This window comes from Triturus cristatus, chromosome 10, assembly GCF_964204655.1.
Source record: "Triturus cristatus chromosome 10, aTriCri1.1, whole genome shotgun sequence".
Taxonomy (NCBI): domain Eukaryota; kingdom Metazoa; phylum Chordata; class Amphibia; order Caudata; family Salamandridae; genus Triturus; species Triturus cristatus.
In genome coordinates, this window is record NC_140593.1 from 494,094,543 (window position 1) to 494,120,000 (window position 25,458).

The window sequence follows — 25,458 nt, forward strand, 5'->3', positions numbered from 1 at the left end:
ATGTTGAATACACCATACATAAAATCTCTTCCACTTACAGAAATAAGAGTGTCTTGTAGAAGGCCTCCTAGCTTCCTTCAGTATGGTCATACACTCCTGGGGAAGGTTTAAATGGCCATACTGGAGGACTTCAGGAGCCATGCTGTTAAGCTCAGCGAGGGAAGACTTGGATGGTTGATCTTCACCTGCATTTTGGTTAACAAGTCCGGTCTGCACGGCAGACGCTTGTGAGGTCGGATCGACATGTGGAGGAGATCCGTGTACCACCACTGCCTCGGCCAGTCCGGTGCTATGAGGATCATCTGGGTAGACGAGTGTTGCAGTTTGGTCACCACTTTGGGGGATCAGTGGGAGAGGTGGAAAGGCGTACACAAATGTCATTGACCAATCGATCAAAAGGGCATTCCCTATGGATCCTGGCCGATGGTATCTTGAGGCGAAGCCTCGGCATTTCGCAATGTTTTCGTCCGCGAAGAGATCTATTTGCGGACGTCCCCACTCCCCGAAGATGTCGTTGAGTACCCAGTCCTCTGGATCTTGAAAATGACGACTGAGCAAGTACGCTTTGACGTTGAGCTCTCCTGGCAGGTGTACCGCCTTTATCGAAATGTTCCTTGCTAGGCTCCAGTGCCACAGGGACCGAGCCTCCAGCGAGAGCGTCCTGGATCGAGTACCCCCCTGTTTGTTCAGGTAGTACATTGTGGTGGTATTGTCCGTTTGTACTAAAATGGGACTCGTCCTGATTGCGGGTAGGAATGCTTTGAGGGCTAGGTGGACTGCCCTGAGCTCTAGCATGTTGATGTGGTACAACCGTTTGCTGCTGGACCACAGCCCCTGGGTCTGCAGGGATCCCAAATGCGCACCCCAACCCTGCAGGGATGCGTCGGTGATCAGCGTCTGAGATGGGGGTTCTTGATGAAAAGGAATTCCCACCTGTAGATTGAGTGGCTTCAACCACCACTTGATTGACTGCCTGGCCGCTGGAAAGACAGACTGTTTCCTCCCACAGTGAATTCCTTTGGTCCCATTTGTCCTCCATATCTTGTTGGAGAGGAAGCATCCTCAATCTGGCATTGGGCACCAGGAATATGCAAGATGCCATGGCCCCTAGCAGTAACGATATCTGTCGTGCTGTAGACAGATTGTTGGTTATAATCTGCTTGCCTTTGTGGATAAGGGATAACTGTCTCTCCTCCGAAGGAAACACTTTTCCTACTGCGGAGTCTATAGTTGGACCGAGGTAGTGTATCCTTTGTGTTGGTGTGAAGGTGGATTTCTTGAAGTTCACCCTGAGTCCTAATCTGTGACACAAATTCAGGCAGCGTGCCAGCTGCGAGTGTACACTCTGAGGCGATGGAACTTTTATCAGCCAATCGCCTAGATAGGGATAGACGAAGACTCCTGCGCGCCTCAGTGCAGCCGCTACTACTGCCATGCATTTTGTAAATACTCGAGGAGCCGATTTCAGGCCAAATGGTAGAACCTTGAACTGATAGTGGGAGGTCCCCACTACGAACCTTAGAAATTTCCGATGACTCTGTACGATGGGAATATGAAAGTACGCGTCTTGCAGGTCCAGCGAGCATATCCAATCGCCTCGACGGAGATGAGGATATATTTGGTGATGCGCAAGCATGCAAAACTTTTCTCTTTTGATATGCTTGTTGAGTGTTCGTAAGTCCAAGATGGGTCTGAACTCTGCTTTTGTATTTCTTTTTTTAATTAGAAAATATCTGGAGTAGACTCCTCTCCCTCTCTGCGCCCTGGGAACTCTTTCTATTGCTGATTTGAGCAGAAGGGTCGCCACTTCTTCTCTTAGCATCTTGAGGTGTTGAGATGATTGTACAGGGTGGATCGAGGGAGGGGGACTCCGGAAACGAAGCGAGTATCCATGTCGCAGTATATTTAGAACCCACTTGTCCTTTGTGATGGATTGCCACTCTGGAAGCTGGTTTGCAATACTTCCTCCCACCGGAGCAGTGGACGGCCTTGGAGGAAGCGGTCTCTCATTGCTTTCCTTGAGTCTGGTTTCCACTGCCGGCCTGGCAGTTATTTCCACGTCCCCTAGATGATCTGCGGGACTGAAATTGTTGCTTCTTTTGCCCTTGTTGGTCTTGATTTTTCTGCCAGTGAGGGGTTTGAACCCTCTGTTGGTAGCTACGCCTGTCGGTTCCCCTACGACGACGGAATTCTTTTCGTTTCTCTAGCCCCACGGCTTTCATGGTCTCAAATTCTGACTTCAGGCGAGCCATTTCGTCATCCGCATGAGACCCGAAAAGCGTACTACCCGAGAAAGGCAGATTCAGAATTCTTGCCTGTGCTTCAGGTTTCAGAGCCGTCAGCCTTAGCCAAGAGGATCTTCTGGCAGAAATCCCATGAGCATACGAGTGGGCTGCCAACGTTGCTCCATCCGCTGCTGCGCTTATCACCTGGTTTGAAACTAGGCTGCCCTCGTGCAAGATCTCTTCAAAGTCCTTTCTGTCTTCGGAAGGTACTTTTCTATAAATCTCTGAAGGGAGTCCCATAGTGATCTGTCGTAGCGCCCCAGAAGCGCTGAGGTACTGGCCACTTTCAGACTAGAGGCCGCCGAGCCACATACTCTTCTCCTCTAAGAGTCTTGTGATTTACTTTCCTTATCCGGCGGCACTGTGGAAGACAAAACCACTGAATGAGTTTTTCTGGCAGCAGCCGTGATTACAGAGTCCGGTGCAGGGTCCGCCTTGAGAAATAGAGGATCCTCAGGGGCCGGACGATATTTTTTAAGAATTCGCGCCGGCGCAGATTTGATAGTCGCTGGTGTGAGGAAGATGTCCATTACCGGTTTAAGCAACCCAGGGACTAAAGGCAACAGTGGACGAGACACCGCTCTCTCATGAAGGGTCTTGAAGATGACAGAGGAGGTGGTTTCTTGAACAGGCATGGGAATGTTCAATTTTGTCGCTCCTCTGCACAACACATCTTGGAAGGTGCTGATGTCGTCCACTGGCGATACTCTAGATGGTGGTGTATCTGAGAGTGTGGGTGAGTAATCCCTTCTGGACGAACGGCTTGACGAAGAGGATGAGGGGGACCTCCGCCGCCTTCTCCCCGATCTGATTGACTCTCTTCTAGGAGAGGTGGACCTGGATCGCCTTCTGGGCGAACGTGAGCGCCTTTGGAATTCTCTTCCTCGAGAATGGGATCTTGCTGGCCGTGATGGTTGATCCAGAGCCCTCAAACTTGTTAAGGAAGCATTAACTGCCTGAATCATCGAAGTGCTCTGAGGTATTTCCCTGATGGTGCTCTGAGTCAGAGTATGGTCCTCTTCTTGAGAAGTATGCTCCACTGGAGGAGCTGGAGAGAGACCCAACACGTCCGGTGATCCGGATCTTGATCTCGAGCCTTCAGAGGCTGAAGGTGAAATTGAAATCGGACGAGATGAATCGTGCTCCGATGTGGTATATACCAGTCTATGAGGAGATTTGCGTCTCGATACTGGCTTGAAAGTCAGACGAATGTGTGACGTTTCCTGGTATCCCACCGGGAAGGACCGTCTCGACGGTGATAGGCCTATCACCGGAGATCTGGACTTCGACGCCGAGTGGATAACCGGCGATGTGTCCTGCCTCGACGTCGAGAGCCTTGTCGTCGACGGAGGACTTGTCCTGGACGGAGGCCTAGAACCCAACAGGGAATCTCGCCTCGACGTCACTATCTTCTCCGAAGATTTGGACACCTTTGACGACGGAGGCACCTGCCTCGACGTCGACTCCTACGGAGGCACCCGCCTCGACGTCGACTCCGACTGAGGCAGGTGCCTCGACGTCGACTCCGACGGAGACACCCGCCTCAACGTCGACTCCTACGGAGGCACCCGCCTCGACGTCGACTCCGACGGAGGCACCCGCCTCGACGTCGACTCCGACGGAGGCACCCGCCTCGACGTCGACTCCGACGGAGGCACCCGCCTCGACGTCGACTCCGACGGAGGCACCCGCCTCGACGTCGACTCCGACGGAGGCACCCGCCTCGACGTCGACTCCGACGGAGGCACCCGCCTCGACGTCGACTCCGACGGAGGCACCCGCCTCGACGTCGACTCCGACGGAGGCACCCGCCTCGACGTCGACTCCAACGGAGGCACCCGCCTCGACGTCGACTCCAACGGAGGCACCCGCCTCGACGTCGACTCCGACGGAGACACCCGCCTCGACGTCGACTCCGACGGAGGCACCCGCCTCGACGTCGACTCCGACTGAGGCACCCGCCTCGACGTCTACTCCGACTGAGGCACCCGCCTCGATGTCTACTCCGACTGAGGCACCCGCCTCGACGTCTACTCCGACTGAGGCACCCGCCTCGACGTCTACTCCGACTGAGGCACCCGCCTCGACGTCTACTCCGACTGAGGCACCCGCCTCGACGTCTACTCCGACGGAGGCACCCGCCTCGACGTCTACTCCGACGGAGGCACCCGCCTCGACGTGTACTCCGACGGAGGCACCCGCCTCGACGTCGAATGTTCCGACGATGATCTTTGTCTCGACGTCGTCAGTACTTTCGAAGACGATCGCCTTTCTCTTGACGGCGAATCAGGTCTCGACGTCGAAGATCTTCCCGGATCTTTTGACAACGATCTTTGCCTCGACGTTAATGTAGATTTCGACGTCGACTTTTCTCTTGGTGTCGATTTCGACGTTGAGCGATGTCTATCCTTTGACGTCGAACTAGGTCTTGTTGGTGTCGATTTCGACGTTGAGCGATGTCTATCCTTTGACGTCGAACTATGTCTTCTTGACGTCGATCGGCGATGAGTCTCCTTCGACGCCGAAGGATGTTTTCTTGACGTCGAAGTTGCCGACGACGAACAAAAGCGCTTCGCCGCCGGATCGAGTGTCGACGTGGACTTTCTTTTGGAAGCATGACTCTCCCTGGACTCCTCACCTCTCAGCGACGATCCCGCCGCTGGAGTCTCCGACGCCGATGGAGAACAGACAGGGACCAGCTGCTTCGACATCGACCGTTCTGAAAGACCATAAAGCCTAATTCCCTCTCTCTCCTTCAAAGTCCTCTTTGAAATATCCTTGCAGTGACGACAGGATGCAGGAGAGTGAGAATCCGGTAGATAGACGATACACACATCGTGTGTGTCTGAAGAGGCCTTCTTTTTGCCACAGATGGACAAGGCACGAATATAGAAGGCATTTTTCTGACAGAAAAAAATGTTACATCTAGTCAGAAAACACAGGAAATACGCTTCCCCAACAGAGGAAGCCAAAAAAATTACTATAAAAGTAACAATTCTTGACTGGAAAGTCAAAAATGAAGAGAGCTGAATTCCAGGGTCCTGACTGAAGGAGTCGGAAAGAACAACTGACCCAACTGTCACCCCTGAGCCATGATGGGATATTGGAGTCGGGCTGCCTTAAAGGCACGGTGCCAGTTTTTACCTGTACAAGGCTTTTCAGTCTCTATGGTATTGTATTGCAATGCAGCCTGCAGGCTAACAATGTTTTGTGGATCTGTGTTTTGCACAGTGTTCTCTTTTCTTTATCATGAGTTTTTACCTCATAAAAAAAAAAAAAAAAAAAAAAAAAGATTTAGGTGTATTATTATACCTATGGTGGATTATTGGATATTTGTGTCTACATTGTCTAGCCTTCTATGGGGCTGCATTTGCTTAGAAAAAATAATATATGTTTATACATATACAGAGCTGTATATATATGTTTTTCATATAGAATTTTACTTTTTCCGGGGTCCCCGCACATGGGCGGGAATATTCAGTGCTTATTACTATTGATGAGGTTCCCCTGGAAGAGAACATCTTGATTCTGCAAGACCCTGCATAGTTCATCTAGTTGTAAAACGTGAGCCAGTCATTGATCTAGCATATGGTATAGGTTCAAATTTATGGAAAACAGAAGAACAGAGACAGAGTAAAATTGAGTGATAGGCCAAAGAATTACACAATGTGGTCAAGCGAAGAAGTTGAGACTGAGCAGTCTCATTTATATTCAGTTGGCAACATGATCACTGGACCACAATATAATCTGGGTATATTTACGGTTAACAATCTGGAAAACTCAATGAATGCTTTTAAAGTAAATATGTCAAAGTAATTCACAAGACGCTTCCTTGGAAACTGAATAGGAACAAAATGAATGGTACAATTACAACAATGATGTATCCTGAAATGGTCTATAAACTGACCTCAGGCTTGCGAAAGCACTGTGATCAAAAGGTTGGGCTAAACAGAGCTCATTCATAAACAGAGTTCATGACTATTCAAAGATTTGGCATAAACAGAACCCTAGCATGTTCAGAGTTCGCTATTATCAGAAAAGTGGCATTATCAGTGGATAGATATAATTCAAACAATGACCTAAAATGAGTGGGTTTTATCAGAACTCTAAACTTTGGTAGAAATTGTCACCTCATTTCATGGCACCAAATGGAAAAAGAGAATTTTAACACAGGACAGGTAGCATTCTGAAGCATCTGGTTCCTTGCGCAAGTAGACATTTTATAAAAGTCCACATTCCTGCTCATCTACTCCCTTGCAGCTGTATTCCACCCTACTCCACAGTGCTGAGCTCCCTCACAGTTCTGTTTAAACACCTTTTTTAAAACTCTACCCCCCATCCCCTATTTGCATAGCCCTAGACTTCCTCTAATACACTTTATCTGCCATGTAGGTTTACACCTCCTCCCTGACACCCATACCGGATGTTTTCTAAGAACTCTCCCTTTTACAGACCTGCTCCTCTTCCTTACTCGCACAGCTCTGCTCCTGTTCCTCTTTGTCAATCTGTAAGACAACAGATGTAACATATCAACCATTTATAAAAGCACAGACTAAACTGATAGTTAGACCTTGAATTAATTGGGCTTAGAAACGAACAACTCAAAACTCATTGACCCTTTAATGTTGAAAGGACGAGCGTACCCGCCCACAGATGAGCCAACCCAATCATCTGTCCTACTAAATGTAGAAGCAAGGGGGCTGGGTCTGTGACGTGCATGAGATGTAAAAACAGAATTTTCATTCCCAACATTCCCATTTAAGAAGGTTACTAAATGACTCCATGTCACCAAAGGATCAATGTCCCACTGCAGAGAATTCATTTAATAACAATGCATTCTGTGAGTTGCAGTTTTGGTTTACTTCAGTCGATCCATTTGAATTAACACACCTGTTTGCCGAGAGACAAATAACTCGTCCTTGGTGCCACTGAGCAATATGTTAAATGTAACAAACATTTATAATTCATGTTCACGTATTTGAAACAATTCCACTAGCTGTGCATTTTGGTTGAAGAGAAGAGTAAGGATTTTAAGGGTTCAGGGTAGTGTGAAAGAGTAGTATGGGATTTTAGGGTTTAGGAACGGTCATCATTTTGGGGTAGTAAGGACTTTATTTAGGGTTCAGGGTAGGGTAGCGGTAGTAAGTGTTTCTAGGGTTCAGTAAAGGGTAGAGTTAAGGGGTAGTAAGGAGACTTTAGGCTTCAGGGAAGGGTGTTAAATGATAGTAATAGCTTTTTTAGGGAAGGGTAGCATTTGGTTTCGTTTGGGTTTTCGGGGTTCAGGGATGAGTAGTGTTAAGGGAAAGTTAGGGTTTTTAGGGCTCACACACATTTCAGGTCTCATTCTGTTCACTGCTCATCTCTCACCTCTCAAGGACACTAATCTCAGCCGTGTTTGCAATTCTTCAGAAGTGGCTACATCTTGTCTTTTATTTTTACGTTTTAATGGTTATTCAGAAACCGAGAAACAGCCCACCCAGTTACTAGCTGTTCGGTTACTTACCAGCTTGTGCAGAAGTCATCATGAATGATTAAAGTTATTAATGAACGTAGTATTGTTTGTGTGATTTAGCCAAAGTTTAAAAAGTCTTTCACACGGTAGATTACTGAAAAAGAAAAAAATCTGCTGTGTCGCAGTTATTGCCAGAGGAAGAATCAACCGATTAATGTATTAAAATGAAGTGAAACTTGTATTTGCATCAAGAAACATGCAGCGTGTCGACTCGTGTTTTCAATCTGCACATGATGCGCTCTACTAAGTTCATAAAAAATAAAAATAAATCTTTTTTTTTAGTGACACTCCAACAGAGCAGCGTACTTCATCAAAACAGAACAGCCATTTTCTGTACTGTAAAACACTGTTGTACGATGTGCCAAATCTGAAAACCGAGCATGTAAAATTCGGGTTGGGGGAGGGAGGGCAGAAGGCAACAAGGGGAGCGGACTCCCCCTTCGCTCTATAGTTCAAGCTTCTCCGCCACGCCTGACACGGCACTTAATTTGTACACCCTTGTCCTTGAGCGCAAGATTAGCGCGGTTAGATAAAATGTGCCTTTTGTACCCCCAGGCGAGCCACTCCCTACACTTAAAGGAACAATCGCTAACAACAACCCCCCTCGCTTAAACAAGCATTGGCAGAGCTACTAGGTCTCGCCTAGGTATTGAATGTATTGTGTTGCATTGGAATATTTATATATCACATACTACTCCTATGTAGGGCACTGAAGCTCTTGTCTACATGGGTAGCACACTACACCATGTATGGTGTATTGTCTGTTTTGATGCTATGTGGGAAGTGTTTCCATGTCATGTGTGATGCCCACCTTCAGCTAGCATTGCGGGGAAATGATGAAAAAGCATTAGCTATGGCACATGCATGGGAAGCGCTAGTGGCTGACCTCCGGGGGTGGGGTGCAGAAGCGGAGGAGGACACTGACGCGCTGGAGCGGCCTGCAGCCGTATAGCTGTGGAGAGGCGGTTGATGGGTCAGGTATGAGGGCGGGAGGGCTTCCCTTCCCCTTTTTGCTCGGCGCCTGCCCGTGGGGGTGAGGAGTAGCCTGCGGCCGATAACACGGCTACTTACGAGACAGAATTATCCCGGCACCTGAGGGTTTGGCACACTGACATGTGGGTGGGGGGAGGGAGATTTGGCAGGGGGGGTGTTTGGGGTCACGGCTTTGGTAACCGGAACTGGCTTACAAGATACTACGTACTGGTGTTGATGTTTGAGAGAAGGCCAATGATGCTTTGGTTCTTGCAGATGCCAGTTGTATTTGAGATATGCAATAAAAATTGTTTTTGCAAAAAAAATGTGTGATGCCCACCGAGATGCTGTAATGTTTCGGGATGCAGCACTTAGCAGTGTGATGGATGGAGAAGTGAGAGAGATAGACATGCACATTATAGTTTTCAGTAAGCTGGTGGCTTTGAGCAGCTCTGCACCTACATGCTATTTCTTATGATCACAGTCCACATAGCTGTACTGGGTTGTGCCTTCTGAGATATTTTGTTTGAAGTTTATGAACCTGAGAAGGCATAGGTTGGAGGGAGAAATTGTGGAGAGATCTGCTGGGATGGAATGTATTCATCCCATATCTGATTGTTTTGTGACATGTCAAGACATGGTTATAGCCTGTAGGTTGCTGGGGCCTGCAGTGGCAGACTAAATTAATGACCTCCATTGGGAAGCTGAATGGGGTAGATCTCTTCAATTATTGCATGCCTTTTCAGCTGGTGATGGATAATTTAACTGCTGTGGACTGGTACATGAAGGACATGTGAAGGACATGACTGTAGCAATTTTATCTTGTGTGAGAGCAAGAGTGTCAACCGGTATAATGGAATTATTTTGCAGCCTCTATGAGCTACAATTGCCTGCCTGACCGCTGAGTGTTATGATATTACAATTAGTGTAGGCCAGGAGGATTATTTATTGTGTTGTACTGTAACTGCATGTACATAGCACTTACTACTCACGATGAGGCACTGAAGTACAAAAGGGCAAGCAGCATGCTAATCTGGAATCCAAGTTTAGTGTGTTTTTTTCCAGTGGTTGTTGTTCATTATTGGGATTAGTCTTGTGCTCTTAAGGAAACTATTCTATGCATTTACTCCAACTTCTATCCTGGTAGATTAAATTAAAAGGAGTTACACGTGATGTTTAGTGAGAGAAGATATGTAAATCTATGTAAACAGTTGGCTGTTTTAGTAGAGTAGTTTAGATGCTGTTGCAGTGGTATGAACTTTAGAGGAGAGAATGTGATCTTTGAAATGAGGTGTGTTCAATTTGCAGCAATTAAATAATATGGGTTAAGGCAGACATGCATGTAATTTAGAGTAGTCTGTGCACAAAGAGAGAGGCAAGCAGAGGATGCAAAGTAAGAAGAGATTCATTTAGAAGAAAAAGAGGCAACAATTTGAGGCTTCAAGTCTAAGACAATTTTCATGAGTATAGAGGAGGCACTTTTGAGACTGCATACAACATTTTGAGAATGCAAAACAGTAGAAAGAAACATCACCAGAATATGAGAAAGCAATATACTAGGTGCCCTTGATAAGCACTACAGTCGACGGAAGAATCCCTCCCCCGAAAGGCAACCACTAGACCACCCCCCAACAAGAACAGCCAACCAGCTTTAGGGGTTGAAGCTCAAGGTAAAGGCTGGACACATATAGGGAAACACTGAGAGGTCTGGGCTGTGCTCAAAGACAGCGGCAGCCCCCATGATCATAACAACACGAGAGAGTACGTGGAACAAATAATGTAAACATTGAAAATGAGATTCTGTAAATGCTAGGGCAGATGTCTAGCCAGAGAACATTATTAAAGCATTTAGGAAATGGTGAGAATTCTTTAATATAATCCATTTTCAGAGCTGGACATTGTGGCAAAGGCCAGACTGAAAGTTTGCCAGAACAGCTCTTACCACCATTTCACTAACTGTATTTCTAGGATACATATTAGTGAAATCTCAGAGTAGCCAACACAGACATTGCTGCATTAGCAATGGATACGATGGATGTATGTGTCTAGGTGCCATCAAAGTGAAGCTATGTCTGGAGAATGACAAAGATGCTTGGAACAGAAATATAAGAGTGATTTGGGACAATGCATGAATTTGTCTCTCCAATCCCATGACTCCAGCAACACTCTTAAGTTACTTCGATGACTGGCCAGCTGGACTACAAGGCTCTTGTGCTTCCTTGGCAACTGAGGCTGTTGAGGTGACTTCCATAGCGATCATCAGTCAGCTGGGCCTTGTGATGGCCTTCCTGTCAGTGAAGGATTACTCATCTCCTTTCTGGGCAGTTCAGCTCCACTACGTCTGGCCAGTCCGGAAGCACAACTGTCCAAATGGCCAAGGCTTACCTTAGTATTAAGGAAAGAGGCTATCAGCAAAGGTTCCGCCCCAGGCAATTGCCTCTGCCAACACTGGTGGGAAGTAGCTCAGTGAAGTCTAGACGATGTACTGGTTACTGGGTGCAGGGCCAGGCTTTATTCCACTGTTTTTGGCCTATGCTTCACCCACAATGCCCAGCTTTATTCAAAGTTCAAAATCTTGACCCAATCCTGAGGAAGAGCACTGTGCATTAGTTTTGTGAGTTTTCGTCAGTAGGTGGTCACAGGTCTGGCTATTCATAAGTGTCAAAGTTCAAGTTGTGTACCCAACCAAAACTGGTGCAGCCACAGAGCTCGATGGCAATGAAAGTGTGAAATTTCACTGAACTAAGTGGAAAGCTATGACCACAAGCAAAGAGATGGACATACACCCAATCTCCTAATCTACCAGGTTACTCTAGCTGCAGAGTGGCTTTGGGGTCCCTAAACGAGGCAAAAGGAGATTACATCCACATTTGTACAAAGGAAAGTCTGTGGGAGACCGTTATCTTGTGTTTCCACGCTTATTTTTTGTTTCCAAGAGGACACCTTCCATTCGGTGTGCACACTAGAGAAAAATTACTTTCAAACGTGAGTAATTTTATTTAGTTTACTACTGGTCTGTACATGGGAGCATTTCACATACAACAAAGTGCAACAATTCAAGCGAAAGTTACAATGTTAAAATGAGGGTATGAAATGAAACAGATATGAAATATGTCACCCGAACGTTTATGTTTTCAGGACTTTTCTTGATAACTGATCCGTGGTCAGCCTGATGTGCCAATTTAATTGTGAAACGCGTGTCGTTACCAAGGCTCATATAGCGGTAGACACACTTCAGCATACCAGCCAATGCAAATAGAGGCCCAAATGTGTTTGGGTTGCAAGCGTCCATTTTAGAGAAAGAGTAGCCTAGCATCTCCATCCACTGTTCTTTCGGAACATGGCTCTCTGGGACACACAGCATGCAGTTCTCATCTCCACACTAGCTGTTGGCAAACGCACACCTGCCCGACCCCTTCCACAGCCGTAAATAAAGGATTCATGCCAATGATATCACCTACGTTGAGAAGCAAATCTCAATCACTAATCACGCAACTCTGAAGGTGCCTACACACCTCAGCGAGCAGCTGTGCGTCTAACCAAGATGCTACTGCGCATAGGCGCCGAAAGTGGTCATCATAAAGGAAAAGAAAAACAGATGCAGTCGGCCCCTCTAGGAACACCAAATCTACTGCCCCTAAGGTCTGCCATGAAGGGTGGGGGGGTGGGGGGGGGGGGGGGGGGGGGGGGGGCAATTGGGGGTAATGTAAGTATGGTGGTGTGTGTGTGTGTGTACACGGGCGGTGGGCTGCAGAAGGAGGTACCCAACTTTGCAAAGATACAGGTGGACAATTTAATTTACTGCCCACTATGAGGTCCCAAGGTATACTGAGGAGGAGCATACTCATCGGAATTTACGGTTGGTCTGCAAATACCTTGCAGAAGCAGAATTCGGGACTCCTAGAGTTTACTGGTCTAAGAAAGTCCTGCAAAGACTGTGTCGGGGGAAATGCCTAGGTGGTGGCCAGCATTCTTGAAGTTGGCTAAGATAGTTGCAGTGATTAAGCACCATGGCACCCCTCCCCCACCATCAACCTCCTTCCAGTCAAACAGGGTTTAATTTGAAGGACAAACCTGTGCACATGGGGAGACCGAACGAGGTGGCACTGATTATGCAGAGACTAAACATCAACTGACTGGTTGTAACGGCACAAACAAGAACAAGCATTGGCAAAGACAGTAGGTTTGGCGTTGGCTCACAGTCTTTTGGCTTTGTCAATGCTGTTTTTGTTTTGTCCTAGTTTATGCAAAACTTTATAGCTGGACAAGCAGCTGGGCCCTCGTCAATCCTAAAAAACACTTAGTAAAAACAAAAATATTGATTTGGTATCAAAAAGCACAAAATGTCATGGTAATCTCACTGAATAAAAAAACTACTTTAAAGTGGATGTACTCCTTGTGAAAGGGCAGAATGTTGTCGCTCAGAGTGCAGTTAGCCAATGGCTGAAGTGAGCTGACCCACTGCGCCATGTTGCATTCTGTAGTTAAGTGAAAGAAAAATGTGCATGGCAAATAACGGATCAACAGATGAAGAGGGCTAGCTGTAAGTAGGTATATTAGACATTTAATTTTAGTAAAATCAAAAGGTCTTGGTTAACGCCAGACCTAAACAGGTACTACTAGAAAAATCTGTAGGTCTGGAATTGGCTCCAACCTTTTGACTTTGTCACTGCTTGCTTTGTTTGTCATGGTTTCTGTGAACCTCTGTTGTTGGGGGAGTTTCAAGGTCCTCAAGAATATAAAAGAAATGTTGGTTATAAATAAAGAGATATTTTTGAGCATCTCAAAAAGCACACATTGCCATAGTAGACCCTTGTATCTGAATGGACCTACTTTAGATGCAGATGTTCTGCTTGTGAAAGAGTAGAATGATGTCAGTCACAGAGAAGTTAATCAATGGTTGTCTGACCCAGTGCCACCAGCTGTATGGTATGGAAATGCGAATGGCGCAATAACAGGCCACAAAACAGAGGAGGGATAGCTGAAAATCCCTATGTTATACATATAATTTTAGCACACTCAAAATGTCTTGGCTAACACCAAACCTAATAAAAAGAGGGCTACACTGGAGACAGTAGTAACTTATCTACCAGAGGTAAGGGTCGGCAGTTGCTGATAATCAAGGCACGGAGAGGCAATGAAGCTGAGAGGCAGCCATATAATGTTCTCTTTTGTTCCTGGTTACAACCGCATGTGCAACTTTTTTTTCCTACCTGCTTGTGTGCACCATCCCCCTTTCATCCCCTATACAGCACCCACTAAGTAAAGGACGATTGGCAGCAGGGATGCTGCTGTTATGGTTCCTGATAATAGGGCGCTGCACCTGCTGTGTGCGTGACCCAGATCACACATCATTAAGTGGGAAGCGATGGAGCATGAAGAGACAAGAAGGCCTGGTTAAGCTGGCAGGAGTGTCTCACAGCGGGGATGAATTACTGGAAAGTTCACTGTTCGGTTTCTGGAAACCCATTCTGCGGCCAGTAGCTGAGTATGGTGCCACTAGAATCATTGGCCCACCAGTGCGTCGTGAACTATATCCACATTCAAAGACACTGGGTGGGTTGTCCGTCAATATGGGAGCAAAACATGCGTTTCTGGTGTACTCATAGGACGAGAGTTCCACCGTGTCTCCTGAAAAATCTGAGCTAATACCATAGTTAAAGGCTGCTGGGTGCCACTGCTGCTCTCCTGGGTCCAGGGCCTCAACTCTTTTATTTGTGTTTTGCCCCCGTGCCTCTTCAGGGTCAGTTTTTGTTCTCTGACACTCAACTCTCTTGATTTGCATGGTGATGAGCAAGCAATGGAAACTTTGTCCCCTCTAGGATCTGAGCTTATGCAGTACTTTAACTGCCCACTAAGTGTCACATCTGTAATTGTATCCACTTCTTATGGGCACTAGAACTACCAATACACTGGCGAGTCAGTCATCAGTATGCCTGTTTGCCTGCTCCCTGCAAGGCCTTTTACAATGCCATTCTATGACAGTACCCTTGGTGTCACGCTCTTTTACAAAAGACCCTTAACTCTGTCATTTCATTCTGCACTTTCCTGCCCCTGGGTGTCACTGCTGCATCTGTGTCTACACACTTACCTCCTGCCACTACAACCCAATAAGCAGTCAATTCAGCGTTCAGCCCTGCTAACTCTCGCACACAAGGAATAACTCTGACTGCCAGAACTCTGGGAGATGATGCAGGCTGTAGGCCCACCACCCCCAGCTCAGCAGGCTCCTAAACCATGCCGCGCTTAGCACCTACTAACCACCACGCCCTCAGCCAACATGTCCAATGTTGGGCTCTCCACTATCAAAGGTCAGTCAACCTCCCTAGTTTCAACCACCACCTTGTTGCTCTACAGGAGCAACAGCAATAACATTAAGACAGTGCATCATTCCAACCATGCAATCGGTTTTGCAAGGCCGTCCCCTTTTGTCCTGTGGCAGTCAGTGTTTACTAAGCAGCATACTGTGTGTGAATTGTGCCCATCACTGGTGCCCTGCGGCCACCAACTCAGCTGCAAACCAACCTAATCTACAAGCAGCTCTTTAACTTGAATCGCAAAGGGTAGCAAAGTTGAGCAGCCAAGCTTTACGCTATGAGGTAGAGGGGAGAGAAACTCCAAGACACCAAAAACGAAGCCCAAGCTCAATGTCTACATCAAGATACACTGAACACTCAAGCTCAATGTCCACACCAAGCACATGGATAAGAGAGGGTGAGTGGGCGGCGGAAGCACATGGACAACAGAGGGTGGGAAAGCATGAGAACAGAGGTGGAGGGGATGGGGAAGCACAAGCACAACAGAGGGTGGTTGAGCAGGGAAGCACACGCACAACAGAGGGTGGGTGGGCGGGGATGGGGAAGCACACGGACAACTGAGGGTGGGTGGGGATGGGGAAGCACACAGACAACTGATGGTGGGTGGGCGGGAGATTGGAAGAACACGGACAACAGAGGGTGGGTGGGCTTGAATTAGACTGTTTGAATTTCTTACTGTAAATAGATCCTGTGTGGTGGGTTTGCATAGGGACGGTAATGTTGCCTCAATGTTTGATTGAGAGGGGCCGGTTGCTACCTTTTTAACCAGCTTTTTGCCCTGACAATGGAACTTTTTGCCTGATGAGAGTGGCAAATCATTTCCAAGTGCATTAAAAAAACCTAGAAGAACCTGGACCCATGTGCAAGGGATCCCCATTAGGAGACCATATCAGGGATCAATCAATCAATCAGTGAATTTTAAAGCGTGCTACTCACCCGAGAGGGTCTGAAGGCGCTGGGGGGTAAGAGGTGTGGGTCAAGCTCTGAGTTACCTGAAAATCCAGATCTTGAGGCTCTTCCTGAAGGTGTGCAGAGTAGGGGAGCGTCTGATGTTGAATGGGAGCTCGTTCCAGTCCTTGTCCGTGGTGTAGGCAAAGGCTCTTCCACCCGCTCTGGTTCTGCGGATGCACAGGGTTTCTGCTAGGGCGAGGTCGGCAGAGCGGAGGTTTCTTTTGGGTACGTAGAAGGTATTAGGGTCCAGTGTTGTGGAGGGATTTGTAGGAGTGGATGAGTAGCCTGAAGGTTACTCTCTTCTCGACGGGGAGGCAGTGGAGGTCACACAGGTGTTGGTTGATGTGCTCATGTCATGGGATGCCAAGGATGAGTCTGGCCACGGTGTTCTGGATGGTCTGGACTTCGCGTATCAGGGATTTGTTGATTCCAGGGTAGAGGGCGTTTCTGTAGTTCGGTCTGCTTGTTATTAGTGCGTGGGTGAAGGTCTTTCTGTCTTTGGGGGATCCACTTGAAGGTCTTACAGGGGATTTGGAGGGTGTTAAAGCAGGTGGAGGCAACGGCGATGACCTGGCGAGTCATGGTGAGGGAGGAGTCTAGTATGATGGTGAGGGAGGAGTCTAGTATGATGCCGAGGTTCGGTGGGTGGGGGGTTGCAGAGGGCAGTGGGCCACCAGGTGTTGTCCCAAGCTGAGGGGGTGGGTCCAAGGACGAGTACTTCCGTCTTCTCTGAGTTCAGCTTCAGACAGCTGCTGCTCATCCAAGCTGCGACGTCTTTCGTTCCATCGTCGAAGCGGAGTCTGGTGGTTTCGGGGTCCTTCATGAAAGAGAGGAGGAGCTGGGTATTGTTGGCATAGGATACTATGCTGAGTCCATGCTGTCTGAAGATGGTGGCGAGGGAGGCCATGTAGATGTTGAAGAGCGTGGGACTGAGCAATGGTCCTTGGGGTACTCTGCAGCTGATCTCGGTGGGCTAGGAGAGGAAAGGCGGGAGTCTGATCCTTTGGGTTCTGTCAGCGGGGAAGGAGAAGAACCCGAAGAGAGCGGTTCCCTGTATGCCGGAGTCGTGGAATCTGGCTGCAAGAGCGCGGAGGGAGACTGTGTCGAAGCCTGAGGAGAGGTCTAGAAGGATGAGGGCTGCGGTGTGGCCTTGGTCGAGGAGCGTGCGGATGTCGTCTGTGGCGGCAAGGAGGGCGGTCTTGGTGCTGTGGTTACTGGAGAATCCGGATTAGGAAGAGTTGAGGATGGTGTTCTCTTCGATGAAGTTGGTCAGCTGGGCGTTGACGATCTTCTCAGTGACCTTGGTTGCAGAGGGAAGGAGAGAGATGGGTCGGTAGTTTTTCAGGTCCGTCGGGTCTGCAGAAGGTTTCTTTAGGAGGGGCTTGATTCTGCACGTTTCCAGTCGTCTGGGAAAGTTCCGGATTCGAAGGTGGCGTTGGTGGTGCGTCGTAGCTCGGGCGCTATGGCGGCGGCGCTGTGGAAGATGTGTGGCGGGCAGGAGTCCGTGGGGGGCTGGCTGTCGCCGCTGGAGGGAAGGGTGGTTTCTGTTCGCTGAAGTTGTTGTAGAAGGCCTTGATTTTCAAGTGGAAGTAAGAGCTGGGCTTGCTGCACAGGTCCTGGGAGGCTGTGACGTCCGTTGCTTCGCTGGGGGGTTTGGTGAATTGTTGGATGATGGGTAAGAGTTCCTTCGAGTTACTGGAGTTGGTGAGGATTTTGTTCCGGATGAAGGTCCTTTTCGTGGATCTGATGAGTTGGTGGTATTCTGTCATGTACTTCTTTTAGATGGTCTGGTCTTCAGTGGTTTTGCAGTCCCTCCATCGTTTTTCGAGATGTTTGCAGGAGCGTCTGGCCTCTTGGAGGTCGGTGGTGAACCAGGTGGCTTTCAAGGGGCGTTGTCTATCGGGGTTGCGGAGGGGTGCAAGCTTGTCTGCGCAGTTGGTGATCCAGCGGTGTAGTTCCTTGGCTGCAGAGCTGGCATTGGTCGAGGTGGGGGTCGTGGACGAGGGTGGAGTTGAGGTGTTCCTCTGTGACGTTGCTCCAAATCCTTCGCGGTGGGCGCTGAGTGGGTTTGTGAGCGGTGGTGGTGTTTAAAGAGAAGTGTACGCAGCGCAGTGGTGGTCCATCCACGTGGGCTGCGTGTTGTGGCTGAAGCGGATGTTGCTCCCTCCTGCGAAGATGGGGTCAAAGGTGTGTCATGCCTTGTGGGTGGGGGTGGTGACTAGCTGTTTCAGTCTGATGTTGGTGAGGTTGTCTAGGAGGGCGGTACAGTGGGGTCGCTGAGGTTGTCGAGGGGGAAGTTCATGTCTCGGATGAGTGTGTAGAACATGGAGGCAATGGCGTGGGGTGTGATGAGGTCGACAATGGTAGTGGTGAACTAAGCGCGAGGCCTCGGGGTCTGTAGGCGAGGGTGCCACGAAGCTTTGTTCTGGGGTTGGTCAGAATCTGGAAGTGAAGGTGTTTGGTGTTGGAGGGGGAGCCGCTCGTGATGGAGGTGGAGAGTCGGAGGGAGCTGTTGTGTGCGATGGGGAGACCTCCTCCTGGGTGGTTGGGGCGGTCCTTCCTCTGGATCTTGTATCCGTCAGGAATGGTGGTGGCGGTTGGGGCGGAGGAGGCATTGGTCCAGGATTCCGTGAAGAATGCAACGTCTGGCGAGGGGGTGTCGCGAAGGTCCCAGATCTCTAAAGCATGTCTGTGCAGGGAGCGCACATTGAGGAGGATGCACTTAAGGGAATCGGTGGTGCTGTTGTCCGGAGTGGGTGCGGCGGTCGTGGGGTTGCCGAGGATGGTGAAAAATTGTTGGCAGGAGAACTGGCCGTGGGTGGTGTTCGGCGTAGACAGCTGTTGTTCCTTCCGGGGTTGAGTGCGTGGAGGGCAGCAGAGTCGTAGCGGTGGGAGGTGGGAGAACTAGGGTCCCTGGCACTGGTCGCAGATGGGCTTGCCTTCGACACGCCAGCAGCTGCCATTAAATAGGGAAGGAGAGGCAAGAGCAGCTGGGAGGCGGGAGCAGGAACCGGCAGCGGGGATGGGCCCCCGGGGCAGCAGCGGCAGGAAGGGAACGGGCAGAGCATCACGCAGCAAAACAAATAAGACAGAAAATGGGAATAATGACAGAAACAGACAACAGAAAAGCCACAATAACAGAAAAGCCACAATAACAGAAAAGACAGAAAATGGGCACAGACACAAGACAGACAGCAGCGGACCAGCAGAAGAGCAAGACCCTCCCACTGGACATCCAGGAATGAGGCGCAGGCAGGAGCCTGTGGGTGGAGGAGGTCCTCGAACAGCTACCAGCTAAGGGGAACAGGGTCAGCGGCAGCAGTACTACAGCAGAGCATCTGGGGGAGAGAGAAGGTCTCTGACCAGGAGGTCAGAGGTCTTGCTCGCACATCCTCGCAGTGGGCACCATTAAATAGGGACGGTGACGGTGGGGGGTGGGGGGAGGGGAGAGAATCAAGCAGCAAAACAAATAAGACAGAAAACGGAGCTGCTGTGGGAGAGAGCAGGTCTCTGACCAGAAGGTCTGTTGGGTAGGGGATTTGGATTTGAAGTACCAACACGCATCTGAGAGCCCCACACAGGCAATTAATAAGCTACAGTCACCTACCGAGTATTGTACCTCACGTGGAATGCGTCACTTCAGAGCCAAATGTATGTTGGCCGTTATATATTAAATTTAGACTAGGTACGTGTAGTCAGATCTGTAGTCTGATTGGACTACATAAATGTTAAATATGCGAGGAACTACTTTAGGCGATGCCTTCATTACATGGAACGTGAATTTTGGAATTGAATTTAAGGACAAAGATTGAATGTGAATGGTTAACGAGTGTCCTAGACACACATCTGACAAGAAAGACTTTTATTATATGGTGTGAAACTGATCTGTACTCAGGGCCGGTGTGGCTGTAGTGGAGACTGGTACTATAAAACTGCTAGGGCTACTTTGTGTTCTCTGTTCGGACCTGGCTGTATTCCAACTCTACTGGTTACTGGAGCGGACAGGTGACCGAGTCTTCTAGGACAGCCAAGGACAGTGCTGGGCCAACCTGAGCAATACCTAGTGTACCTCATGTCTGGGCGGACACCGGAAATAAAGTAGAGGTCATGCCTGGGCAGATTCCCCGGGTGGAGGTCGACCTGGGCCAAATACTTCAGTCATTCCACATGAAAATGTTCTACTTTTTCTACTCTTTAAAATTGCACTGGAGGAAGGGTGTAGACAGTTGGGGACTCTAATCCCTTATTAACACCTAAATTTGCATGGCCGTTGCAGAAACTAGGCAACAACCAGGGGCCAGCAAAGCTTACTTCTTATGCACCTCTTATAATGTACAGCAGAGGTCTACAGCCTAAAGGCCCAGGGAAGAGACACCATGGTGCTGAACAATGCTGTGAAGAAAAGTCCAATTGTGGTAGCTAGTGGAGTATCTAAACGAATTCTATAAATAAACACCCATACAAGGATAGCACCTGATAAATGGATGAAAGATGCTTCCTCAGTGAAAATTCTACAGTTGGGAGCAGATAAAAAAAATGTTAGACATTATTTTTGAGCCAGGAACAAAGGAGTACAAGAAAGAAATATAAAAAAAAGATAATTACAGAAGTCTGAGAATTTCCCAGAATCCGAATTACACCAGAGACAAAAAGGCCTGGGAACACTGCTTTACATGACCTGAAACCTTCTGGGGAGCCTCTGCAGCTGTTGCCATCACCACAACAACTCTCATAATGGTCAAATAGTTATTTTTGAGGCTATACCCTCCTCTGGGTGATTTTAAAGACAAAAGTGGACAGCTTCAAACTAGGCCTGGGTGGAGTTCCGCGTAGAGTTTCTTTAGATAAGGAATATGCTACTTACCAGTATGCATCTGTTCTTGGCATGTAGAGCTGCAGATCTATACACTGTGCATAGATCGCCATCTGGTGTTGGGCCCGGATGTTTGCAGTTTGTTTTTCTTCTTGGACAGTCTTTGGAAGTCACGAGTTCGGTGACTCCTCCTTCGGTCCGTACTGCGCATGGGCTTCGGCTCCATCCTCAGATTGTTTTTCGCCAGCAGGGAAAAGATGGAGCGTAGTGAGAATAGTGAAGAAACCCATGTGTGTTGTATCTAAATAAGATAGCCTGGAACGGATACAGGTAGCCGGGGAGGCGGGTGGGCGTGTATAGATCTGCAACTCTACATGCCAAGAACAGATGCATACTGGTAAGTAGCATATTCCGTTCGAGGCATATGAGCTGCAGATTATACACTGTGCATAGATTATATAGCAGTACCCAACCCTAGCGGCGACCACCGGTATCCGTTGCAGTAGTTTGAAACAGTGTCTTTAGTACAGCCTGGCCCACACTAGCTTGTTGTTTGGAGTGCACATCTACACAGTAATGTTTTGTGAAGGTGTGCGGTGTTGACCATGTGTCTGCCTTGCAGATGTCATCTAAGGGTATGTTCCCTAGAAAAGCCATAGAAGCCCCTATCTTTCTTGTAGAGTGGGCTTTAGGTGGAACAGATAATGTTTGTTTTGCTTTGTGATAGCAAATTTGTATACACTTTACAATCCACCTAGCTATCCCTGATTTTGAAATGGGGTTGCCTTTATGCGGTGGAGAAAAGGAGACGAACAACTGTTTAGTCTTTCTGAAAGGTTGCGTTCTTTGTATGTAGTACAGTAAGGCTCTTTTAACGTCAAGTGTATGTAGAGCCCTTTCCGCAACAGATTGAGGTTGCGAGAAAAAAAACGGTAACTCCACCGATTGATTAAGATGGAAGGGAGAAATGACCTTGGGCAGAAATTTTGGATTTGTGCGCAGTATCACCTTGCTGTGATGCACTTGTAAAAAGGGTTCTTGTATAGTGAACGCTTGTATCTCGCTAACCCTTCTAAGGGAAGTGATAGCTACGAGGAAAGCTGTTTTCCAAGTGAGGAACTGTAGCTCACATTTATGCATTGGTTCGAAAGGCGGACCCATTAGCCTTGTAAGAACTACGTTTAGATTCCATACAGGTGAAGGTGGTGCCCTGGGTGGAATTACTCTTTTTAGCCCTTCCATAAAGGCTTTAATAGCAGGCACTCTGAACAGTGATAAATGCTGTCTGTTTTGTAGGTAAGCAGCAATTGCTGCTAGGTGTTACACCTTTGAAGATGGAGTAGATAGCATATGATGTGCTGTATGGATGCATCTAAAGGGTTGATTGTAGTGTTACGGCAGTAAACAACAAATCTCTTCCACTTTGCGGCATAGCATGCTAGAGTGGTAGGACGTCTGGCTTCCTTGATAATGTTCATGCAATCAGGGGGAAGATTAAGGTATCCAAATTCTAAGATTTCATGAGCCAGATCGCAAGGTTGAGCTGAGCTGGGTCCGGGTGCCTGATTTCTCCATGGTTCTGGGTTAGGAGGCATGGGGACAGGTGCAGTTTTTGATGTGGTACCACCGATAGCTGTAGAAGTGTGGTGTACCATGGCTGCCTGGCCCATGTTGGGGCTACCAGAATGAGTGTGAGGGAGTGCTGCTGTAGCTTCCTTACCACTAACGGACTTACTGGGAGAGGTGGAAAGGCGTATGCAAATCTGCCTGACCAGTTCATCCATATCGCATTGCCTTTGGACAATGGGTGTGGGTATCTGGTGGCGAAGCTTGGGCATTTTTTGTTTTCGTGGGTGGCGAAGAGGTCTATTTGAGGATGCTCCCACTTGTGAAAGAATGGGTGAAGAACTTGTGGATGCAGTTCCCATTCGTGCATTTGCTGCGTTTGTCTGCTGAGCAGATCTGTCATGGTGTTTTGTATGCCTGGGACGTGTTGTGCCAGGAGAAAGATTTTTTGTGGAATTGCCCATCTCCATATGCTCTGTGCTAGGCGGGAGAGCTGGGGAGAGTGTGCCCCCCCCTGTTTTTGAATATAATACATTGCAGTCATATTGTCTGTGCGAATGAGGACTGCCGTGGCTGAAATTTGTTTCTGAAACGATTTCAGGGCTAGAAAGATCGCCAATAACTCCAGATGGTTGATATGGAGTAACCGCTGTTGTGGCGTCCATAGACCTTGCACTGTGAGGTGTGATAGATGCGCTCCCCAGCCAGAGAGCGATGCGTCCGTTGTTAGAATCACCTGAGGAACCGGGTCCAGGAACGGTCGCCCATTGGAAAGGTTTGTGGTGTTCCACCACTGCAGAGATCGATGGGTGCGGCCGTCCACCAACACCAGATCCGTCAGCTGCCCCTGGGCCTGGTTCCACTGGCGTGCTAGGCACTCTTGGAGTGGACGCATGTGAAGTCTTGCATGGGGCACTATGAAAATGCAAGACGCCATCATCCCTATTAGTTTCATGAACACTCTCGCTGGGAGAGAGTGCTGAAGAAGGAACTTTTGGCGCAGGGCTTGCATGCTTGCGATTCTGGCCGAGTTGGGATAGGCTATAGCTTTTGAGGAGTCTATAGTGGCACCGAGGTATTGCTTTGTGTGAGACGGTATCAAGTGGGACTTCTGGTGATTCACCGTAAAGCCTAGCTGGTGGAGTAGTTGTATGGTAGTGTTTGTATTCTGCACACACTGGTGGTAGGACGCGGCTTTTACGAGCCAGTCATCCAGGTAGGGGAAGACGTGAATGTTTTGTCTTCTGAGGTGTGCTGTCACTACTGCCAGGCATTTGGTAAACACCCGTGGTGCGGTTGTGACCCCAAAGGGGAGAACCTTGAACTGATAATGTTGGCCGTCCACCACAAATCGGAGGTACTTTCTGTGAGCAGGGTGTATTGGAATATGAAAGTATGCGTCTTTCAGGTCCAGTGTAGTGAGAAAGTCGCCCTGACGGAGGAGTGGGAGAACTTGCTGAAGAGTTACCATATGAAAATGGTCTGAATGAATGTATGCATTTAGAGGCCGGAGGTCTAGAATGGGCCGTAGGTTCTCGTCTTTCTTCGGTATGAGAAAGTACAGAGAGTAGACCCCTAGATTTTGCTGATCGACGGGTACCTGCTCTATCGCGTGTTTTTGCAGGAGGGAGAGTACCTCTTGTTTCAGAAGTGTGGTATGTTCTTGTGACATCGCACGGTGTCTGGGTGGAATATTTGGGGGGGTAGACGTTAGTTCGAGACAGTACCCTGACCAAATAATTTGGGTCACCCATTTGTCTGATGTTATGGCCTCCCAGGTTTGAAGGAAGTCTTGTAGTCTGCCCCCGACCGGAGTGGAATGGTCTGGGGGGAGCGGGGGAAAGTCATTGTGTGGGCGGTGTGGCAGAACGGGCGGTGTTGGTTTTGCCCCTGCCTTTATTATTGTTTCCGCGATATCCACCTCTTTGGTAGCCCTTTGAGAAGGTATTCTAAGGAGGGGACTTGTAGGACGTGGAGGCGTTATCGGAAGAGTAACCTCTGCCAGAGCCTCGAAAGGAGGAACGGCGAAAGGAGCGTCTAGGGGTTTGTGATTGCAGGGCTACCATAGACTTCGCCGTATCTGTGTCCTTCTTCATTTTTTCCAGGGCTTCGTCTACTTTTGGGCCAAATAAGTGTTGTTGGTCAAAAGGGTGGTTTAATATAGATGCTTGGACCTCTGGTTTAAAGCCTGAGATCCTGAGCCAGGCGTGACGGCGAAGCAGAACACTGGTGTTTATAGCCCTAGACGCCGTGTCTGTTGCGTCAAGTGCACATTTAATAGAGGTGTTGGCAATAATCTTTCCCTCAGTTCATGAGCCTTATCTCTTATTTTTTTTGGGAGATGCTGCATGAGAGCCTCCAGCTCATCATAGTGCGCTCTATCGTATCTCGCCAGCAGCGCCTGCGTGTTGGCGATGCGCCACATATTGGCAGCTTGCGAGGCAGTGCGTTTGCCGGACGCATCTAAGAGCTTGGACTCCTTATCAGGTGATGGAGCCTCACCAGATGACAGAGTTGGAGCGCTTCCTAGCTGTGGAAACCACTAATGATTCTAGGGGCGCAGGTTCTTTAATATAGACAGGATCCGTGGGGGCTGCCTTGTACTTCTTTTCTATTCTGGGGTTTAAGACTCTAGCTCTGACGGGGTCTTTGAAAACCTCTGTGGCATGCTTGGTCACCCCTTTAAGCATGGGTAATATAGCGGTGGATTTATCTGCTATGTCAAATGTGTCAAGTAGGAAGTCTTCCTCAACTGGATCACTGTGTAACTCCACCCCATGATAATGTGCCGCCCGTTGTAAGAGGTGGTGGAACCCCAGGGAGTCCTCTGATGGAGACGGCCTGGATGGATAGAGATCATCCTGAGGCACATCTGGGACATCGGGATTGTGATAATCCTCCCATGGGTCAGGTGTTCCCGGAGGAGTGGGGTCCTGCGGGCATCTGTGGGATCATAGAATGGATCTCCGTGGTCATCAGGGTCTGGAGACGGGGTTGGAGACCGATGAGGCAAGGGTGGAGAAGGTGGGGGCGGAGATGGAG

General features: G+C 48.6%; 1 protein-coding gene across 5 annotated transcripts in view; it reads right to left on the reverse strand.

Annotated features, from left to right (window-relative positions):
* Nucleotides 1-25,458, reverse strand: part of ZMYND11 (zinc finger MYND-type containing 11) — a 785,443-nt gene that overhangs the window by 178,886 nt on the left and 581,099 nt on the right. For all 5 annotated transcript variants that reach the window (XM_085631939.1, XM_085631940.1, XM_085631942.1 and 2 more), the window contains one exon: nucleotides 6,740-6,790. In XM_085631939.1, the coding sequence (XP_085488065.1) occupies nucleotides 6,740-6,790 (51 nt within the window). The remainder of the gene's footprint in view (nucleotides 1-6,739; nucleotides 6,791-25,458) is intronic.